The sequence below is a fragment of the Bactrocera tryoni genome, unplaced genomic scaffold (assembly GCF_016617805.1).
Source record: "Bactrocera tryoni isolate S06 unplaced genomic scaffold, CSIRO_BtryS06_freeze2 ctg7180000339423_QRY, whole genome shotgun sequence".
NCBI classification, from domain to species: domain Eukaryota; kingdom Metazoa; phylum Arthropoda; class Insecta; order Diptera; family Tephritidae; genus Bactrocera; species Bactrocera tryoni.
In genome coordinates this window covers 26,656-34,722 of record NW_024395170.1, presented here as the reverse complement: position 1 = coordinate 34,722, position 8,067 = coordinate 26,656, and the positions used below count along the sequence as shown (strand labels likewise).

Sequence of the window (8,067 nt, the reverse complement as noted above, 5' to 3'; positions counted from 1 at the left end):
AAACCTGAAATAATTGAATATTATAATCGTACCAAAGGTGGTGTTGATCGAATGGACCAAATGTTAGCGGAATATCCAACACAAAGACAAATAAAACGATGGCCACTAGCGATGCTCTTCAACATGTTGGACATTACAGCTCTTGCAGCCTACATTGTCTACGATTTGAATAACCCTATGTTGCCTTGGAGAACACACAACAAGCGTAAGCAGATCCTGCGCAGCTTGGCTGAAGCATTGTGTATGCCCATTATTGAAGCCAGAGCCATAAATCGTCAAGTGACACGAAATTTTCCGACAAAAATGCTATTGAAGCATATTTCAACCGACCGGTGGAGTCAGTGGTGTCAACAGCAGCATCAACATCTGCCGCAGCGCGCACGCCAAAACCTGTGTCCGGATCTTGCTATTTATGTTACGCACAAGAGGAAAAACGCCGTAGAAAAACCAGAAAGCTGTGCGCCAAATGTAAAAAGCCAATGTGTCTTGAACATTCGGTCACATTAACAAATTGCTCTATTTGCTATGATTTTCCTTAGATATAAGATGCAATTTTATAATAAAAGTCAATAATATAATGTGTGAAATGAATATTTTTAATTTTTCAAATAAAAAAAAAATATAAAAAATGTTTTTTTTGATTATTATGAGGGTTTTTATTATTGGGGTACAAACGTATCCCGGGTGTGTGTTTACGTATATAATGCGTTTGGAAGGCTGTAGCTCCTGAACCAAATGTCCGATCTGGTTCAAATTTTGAGTTTTAACTAAAAACTAAATAATCTTCCTAGATAGAGAAGTAAGCCGTATAGAGGTATAGCGGTTCAAAAGTTACAACACTTTAGAATTGAAAGTGGATACATTTGTACCCGGGTGTGTGTTCTAGGGTTATACCTAAATGTAAAATTCTGAAATTTTTCCAAATGCACTGCCCCTAATATGTAAAGTTAATGATTTGAATCAACTCGATATGGATTGCTATATGTTTAAATGCAGGAAAATCGGTTTTATACCTAAACGTAAGATTGTCGAATTTTTCCAAATGTACTGTCGTTTTGGTTTTATGCCAACTTCTGTAAGATAAAGAAGGTTAATTCACATTAATATGTGACGTTAAAGATTTAACTCAACTCGATATGGATTGCTAAATGTTTAAATGCAGGCAAGTCGGTTTTATACCTAAATGTAAAATTATGGATTTTTTTCCAAATGCACTGCCGTTATGGTCTTATGTCAACTTGAGTAAGATGATAAGGGTTAATTAACTTTAATATGTTAAGCTAATGATTTGAGGCAACTTGATATGGATTTCAGAATGTGTACAAGAAAATTGGTTTTATACATAAATGTAAAATTGTGGAATTTTTCAAAAGGCACAGTCGTTTTGTCTTTATGCCAACTTTAGTAAGTTGAAGAAGGTAAATTAACTTTAATATGTGAAGCTTATGATTTGAAGCCATTCGACATAGATTGCCAAATGTGTATATGCAAGAAAATCGGTTTATACCCAAATGTAAAATTCTGGGATGAGGGTTAATTACCATTCATATGTTAAGCTAATGATTTGAGGAAAATTGATATGGGTTTCTAAATGTGTACTAGCAAGAAAATCGTTTTTATACCTAAATGTAAAATTCCGGAATTTTCCAAATGCTCTACCGTTTTGGCTTTATGCCAACTTCTGTAAGATGACGAAGGTTTATTAACTTAAATATGTGACGTTAATTATTTAAATCAACTCGATATGGATTTCCAAATGTGTACATGCAAGAAAATCGGTTTTATACCTAATTGTAAAATTCTGGAATTTTTCCAAAGGCACTGCCGTTTTGGATTTATGCTAACTTCAGTAAGATGAAGAAGGTAAGTTAACTTTAATTAGTGAAGCTAATGTTTTGAAGCCATTCGACATAGATTGCAAAATGTTTGAATGCAAGAAAATCGGTTTTATACCTATTTGTAAAATTCTGGAATTTTTCCAAATGCACTGCCGTTATGGTCTTATGTTAACTTTGGTAAGATAAAGAAGGTTAGTTAACTTTAATATGATTTAAAGCAACTTGATATGGATTTCTTAATGTGTACAAGAAAATTGGTTTTATACATAAATGTAAAATTATAGATTTCTTTCCAAATGCACTGCCGTTATGGTCATATGTTAACTTTGGTAAGATGATGAAGGTTAATTAACTTGAATATGTGACGTTAATGATTTAAGTCAGCTCGATATGGATTTCTAAATGTGTACATGCAAGAAAATCGGTTTTATATATAAATGTAAAATTATGGATTTCTTTCCAAATGCACTGCCGTTATGGTCATATGTTAACTTTGGTAAGATGATGAAGGTTAATTAACTTGAATATGTGACGTTAATGATTTAAATCAGCTCGATATGGATTGCTTAATGTTTAAATGCAAGAAAAACGGTTTTATACCTAAATGTAAAATTGTGGAATTTTTTCAAATGCACCACCGTTTTGCCTTTATGCCAACTTCTGTAAGATGATAAGGGTTAATTAACTTTAATATGTGAATTTAATAATTTAAAGCAACTCGATATGGATTTCTAAATGTGTACATGCTAGAAAATCGGTTTTATATAAATGTAAAATTATGAATTTCTTTCCAAATGCACTGCCGTTATGGTCATATGTTAACTTTGGCAAGATGAAGAAGGTTAATTAGCTTTGATATGTAAAGCTAATGATTTGACGCAACTTGATATGGATTTCTGAATGTGTACAAGCAAGAAAATCGTTTTTATACCTAAATGTAAAATTCTGGCCTTTTATCTTTTATGCCTACATATGTAAGATGTAGAAGGTTAATTAACTTTAATATGTGACCTTAATGATTTAAATCAACTCGATATGTATTGCTAAATGTTTAAGTGCAGGAAAATCGGTTTTATACCTAAATGTAGAATTGTGGAATTTTTTCAAATGCACTCTCGTTTTGGTTTTATGCCAAATTTTCTAAGATGAAGATGGTTTATTAAATTTAATATAAGAATTTAATGATTTGAATCAACAAGATATGGATTGCTATATGTTTAAATGCAGGAAAATCTGTTTAATACCTAAATGTAAAATTCTGGAATCTTCCAAATACACTGTCGTTTTGGTTTTATGCCAACATCTGTAAGATGTAGAAGGTAAATTAACTTTAATATGTGACGCTAAAGATTTGAATCAACTCGATATGGATTGTTTAATGTTTAAATGCAGGAAAGTCGGTTTTATACCTCAATGTAAAATTATGGACTTTTTTCCAAATGCACAGCCGTTATTACCTTATGTCAACCTGAGTAAAATGATAAGTGTTAATTAACTTTAATTTGTTAAGCTAATGATTTGAGGCAACTTGATATGGATTTCTAAATGTATACATGCAATAAAGTCGGTTTTATACCTAAATGTAAAATTATGGAATTTTTTCCAAATGCACTGCCGTTATGGTCTTATGTCAACTTTGGTAAGATGAAGAAGGCTAATGATTTGACGCAACTTAATATGGATTTCTACATGTGTATTAGCAAGAAAATCGGGTTTATACCTAAATGTAAAATTCTGGAATTTTTCCAAAGGCACTGCCGTTTTGTCTTTATGCCAACTTTAGTAAGTTGAAGAAGGTAAATTAACTTTTATATGTGAAGCTAATGATTTGAAGCAATTCGTTGTGGATTTCTAAATGTGTATATGCAAGAAAATCGGTTTATACCTAAATGTAAAATTCTGGGATGAGGGTTTATTACCATTCATATGTTAAGCTAATGATTTGAGGAAAATTGATATGGATTTCTAAATGTGTACAAGCAAGAAAATTGTTTTTATACCTAAATGTAAAATTCTGGAATATTCCAAATGCTCCTCCGTTTTGGCTTTATGCCAACTTCTGTAAGATGAAGAAGGTTAATTAACTTTAATATGTTAACCTAATGAATTGAGGCAAATTGATATGGATTTATGAATGTGTACATGCAAGAAAATCGGTTTTATACATAAATGTAAAATTATGGATTTCTTTCCAAATGCACTGCCGTTATGGTCATATGATAACTTTGGCAAGATGAAGAAGATTAATTAGCTTTGATATGTGAAGCTAATGATTTGACGCAACTTGATATGGATTTCTGAATGTGTACTAGCAAGAAAATCGTTTTTGTACCTAAATGTAAAATTCCGGAATTTTCCAAATGCTCTGCCGTTTTGGCTTAATGCCAACTTCTGTAAGATGATAAGGGCTAATTAACTTGAATATGTGACGTTAATGATTTAAATCAGCTCGATATGGATTTCTAAATGTGTAGATGCAAGAAAATCGGTTTTATATAAATGTAAAGTTATGGATTTCTTTCCAAATGCACTGCCGTTATGGTCATATGTTAACTTTGGCAAGATGAAGAAGGTTAATTAGCTTTAATATGTTAAGCTAATGATTTGAGGCAACTTGATATGGATTTCTAAATGTGTACATGCAAGAAAGTCGATTTTATACCTAAATGTGAGATTATGGAATTTTTTCCAAATGCACTGCCGTTATGGTCTTATGTCAACTTTGGTAAGATGAAGAAGGCTAATGATTTGACGCAACTTAATATGGATTTCTAAATGTGTACGTGCAAGAAAATCGGGTTAATACCTAAATGTAAAATTCTGGAATTTTTCCAAAGGCACTGCCGTTTTGTCTTTATGCCAACTTCTGTAAGATCACGAAGGTTAATTAACTTGAATATGCGAAGCTAATGAATTTAGGTAATTCGGTGTGAATTTCTAAATGTGTATATGCAAGAAAATTGGGTTTATACCTAAATATAAAATTCTGGAATTTTTTCAAATGTCCTGCCGTTTGACTTTATGCTTACTTTTGTAAGTAGAAAAATTTTAATTACTTTTAATATGTTAAGCTAATGATTTGAATCAACTCGATGTGGATTGCTAAATGCGTACACGCAAGGAAGTCGGTTTTATACCTAAATGTAAAACTATGAATTTTTTTCCAAATACACTGCCGTTATGGTCTTATGTCAACTTGAGTAAAATGATAAAGGTAAGTTAATTTTAATATGTTAAGCTAATGATTTGAGGCAAATTGATATGGATTTCTAAATGTGTACATGCAAGAAAATCGGTTTTATATCGAAATGTAAAATTATGGAATTTTCCAAATGCACTGCCGTTTTGGTCTTATGTCAGCTTGAGTAAGATGATGAGGGTTAATTAATTTACATATGTGAAGTTACTGAGTTGAAACAACTCGACATAGATTGCTAAATGAGTATATACAAAAAATTCAATTTAATACCTAAATATAAGATTGTGGAATTTTTCCAAAATCGCTGCCGTTATGGCTTTATGCCAACTTCTGCAAGATGACGAAGGTTAATTAACTTGAATATGTGACGTGAATGATTTGAATCAACTCGATATGGATTGCTAAATGTGCACATGCGAGAAAATCGGTTTTATACCTAAATGTTCAAATGTTTCATGAACGTTGAAATGGCTGATATAATTATGCGCCACACAAATAAGTTAGCTAAAGAAACTTATAATGCTTACAACAATGCGCATCCAAACGCAACTCCTAAGTCATGGACGCCTGTGTCAATAACAGAGCTGTATGCATCTTTTGGCATACTTATTATGACTGGTGCGAACCATAGCAATGGAGAACTTGTTCGAGATTTATGGAGCGTCAAAAACTATCCTTTATGTCGCGCCACAATGGCAGTCAACCGTTTCTGTTCGATATTGCGGTTCATAAGATTTGACGATAAAAACACTCGTGCAACACGCTTACTAACTGATAAAGCAGCACCGATCAGTGAGTTATGGACGATGATGAACAATAATCTTACTGCACATTACAAGCCCAGCTCATGCTTGACGATTGATGAACAATTATTTCCTTACAGTGGACGCACACGGATTACGCAGTGCATACCGTCAAAACCTGCTAAATATGGTGTCAAGGTTTGGTGGATTTGCGATGCCACAAATGTATATCCACTGCATGGACAAATATTTACTGGCCAAGCAGAAACTGGTAGGGAAACAAACCAAGGCGAACGAGTGGTGAAGTATTTGTCTGCCAAATACCAAGGAAGTGGCCGAAACATTACAATGGACAATTTGTTTACGACCTTGCCAGTTGCGGAACTGCTTCTCACCTGGAAATTCATGATCGTTGGAGCTTTGCGCAAAAACAAATGATATATTTCTCAAGAAATGAAGCAGAACAAAAACAGGACAATTGGTTCAACGACATTTGGCTTTAAAAATAATGTGACAATGTGCTCTTATGTTCCCAAAAAAAAATAAAGCAGTAATTTTGCTTTCGACCATGCATAATGATGCTGACATAGCTGACAGTGGGAAACCTGAAATAATTGAATATTATAATCGTACCAAAGGTGGTGTTAATCGAATGGACCAAATGTTTGCGGAATATCCAACACAAAGACAAATAAAACGATGGCCACTAGCGATGTTCTTCAACATGTTGGACATTACAGCTCTTGCAGCCTACATTGTCTACGATTTGAATAACCCTATGTTGCCTTGGAGAACACACAACAAGCGTAAGCAGATCCTGCGCAGCTTGGCTGAAGCATTGTGTATGCCCATTATTGAAGCCAGAGCCATAAATCGTCAAGTGACGCGAAATTTTCCGACAAAAATGCTATTGAAGCATATTTCAACCGACCGGTGGAGTCAGTGGTGTCAAAAGCAGCATCAACATCTGCCGCAACGCGCACGCCAAAACCTGTGTCCGGATCTTGCTATTTATGTTACGCACAAGAGGAAAAACGCCGTAGAAAAACCAGAAAGCTGTGCGCCAAATGTAAAAAGCCAATGTGTCTTGAACATTCGGTCACATTAACAAATTGCTCTATTTGCTATGATTTTCCTTAGATATAAGATGCAATTTTATAATAAAAGTCAATAATATAATGTGTGAAATGAATATTTTTAATTTTTCAAATAAAAAAAAAATAAAAAAAATGTTTTTTTTTGATTATTATGAGGGTTTTTACTATTGGGGTACAAACGTATCCCGGGTGTGTGTTTACGTATACAATGTGTTTGGAAGGCTGTAGCTCCTGAACCAATGGTCCGATCTGGTTCAAATTTTGAGTTTTAACTAAAAACTAAATAATCTTCCTAGATAGAGAAGTAAGCCGTATAGAGGTATAGCGGTTCAAAAGTTACAACACTTTAGAATTGAAAGTGGATACATTTGTACCCGGGTGTGTGTTCTAGGGTTATACCTAAATGTAAAATTCTGAAATTTTTCCAAATGCACTGCCCCTAATATGTAAAGTTAATGATTTGAATCAACTCGATATGGATTGCTATATGTTTAAATGCAGGAAAATCGGTTTTATACCTAAACGTAAGATTGTCGAATTTTTCCAAATGTACTGTCGTTTTGGTTTTATGCCAACTTCTGTAAGATAAAGAAGGTTAATTCACATTAATATGTGACGTTAAAGATTTAACTCAACTCGATATGGATTGCTAAATGTTTAAATGCAGGCAAGTCGGTTTTATACCTAAATGTAAAATTATGGATTTTTTTCCAAATGCACTGCCGTTATGGTCTTATGTCAACTTGAGTAAGATGATAAGGGTTAATTAACTTTAATATGTTAAGCTAATGATTTGAGGCAACTTGATATGGATTTCAGAATGTGTATACGCAAGAAAATCGGGTTTATACTTAAACGTAAATTTGTGGAATTTTTCAAAAGGCACTGTCGTTTTGTCTGTATGCCAACTTTAGTAAGTTGAAGAAGGTAAATTAACTTTTATATGTGAAGCTAATTATTTGAAGCAATTCGTTGTGGATTTCTAAATGTGTATATGCAAGAAAATCGGTTTATACCCAAATGTAAAATTCTGGGATGAGGGTTAATTACCATTCATATGTTAAGCTAATGATTTGAGGAAAATTGATATGGGTTTCTAAAAGTGTACTAGCAAGAAAATCGTTTTTATACCTAAATGTAAAATTCCGGAATTTTCCAAATGCTCTGCCGTTTTGGCTTTATGCCAACTT

The 8,067-nt window shown here is 33.2% G+C and overlaps 2 protein-coding genes across 2 annotated transcripts; both read left to right on the top strand.

Moving 5' to 3' along the window:
* Positions 1-5,504: 5,504 nt before the first annotated feature.
* Positions 5,505-6,218, top strand: LOC120779361. Its single transcript, XM_040111556.1, has one exon. It carries the CDS (start codon positions 5,505-5,507, stop codon positions 6,216-6,218), a length of 714 nt encoding a protein of 237 aa, XP_039967490.1.
* Positions 6,219-6,348: 130 nt separating this feature from the next.
* Positions 6,349-6,849, top strand: LOC120779364 (the record flags this gene model as incomplete). The annotated part of the gene is made up of 1 exon (XM_040111558.1): positions 6,349-6,849. A coding segment is annotated over exon 1 (501 nt), but the record flags the coding sequence as incomplete, so codon positions are not given.
* Positions 6,850-8,067: the final 1,218 nt, after the last annotated feature.

Coding starts and splice junctions, on each gene's coding strand:
- LOC120779361 (XM_040111556.1), top strand. CDS start 5,505: ATGGCTGATATAATTATGCGCCACACAAATAAGTTAGCTAAAGAAACT.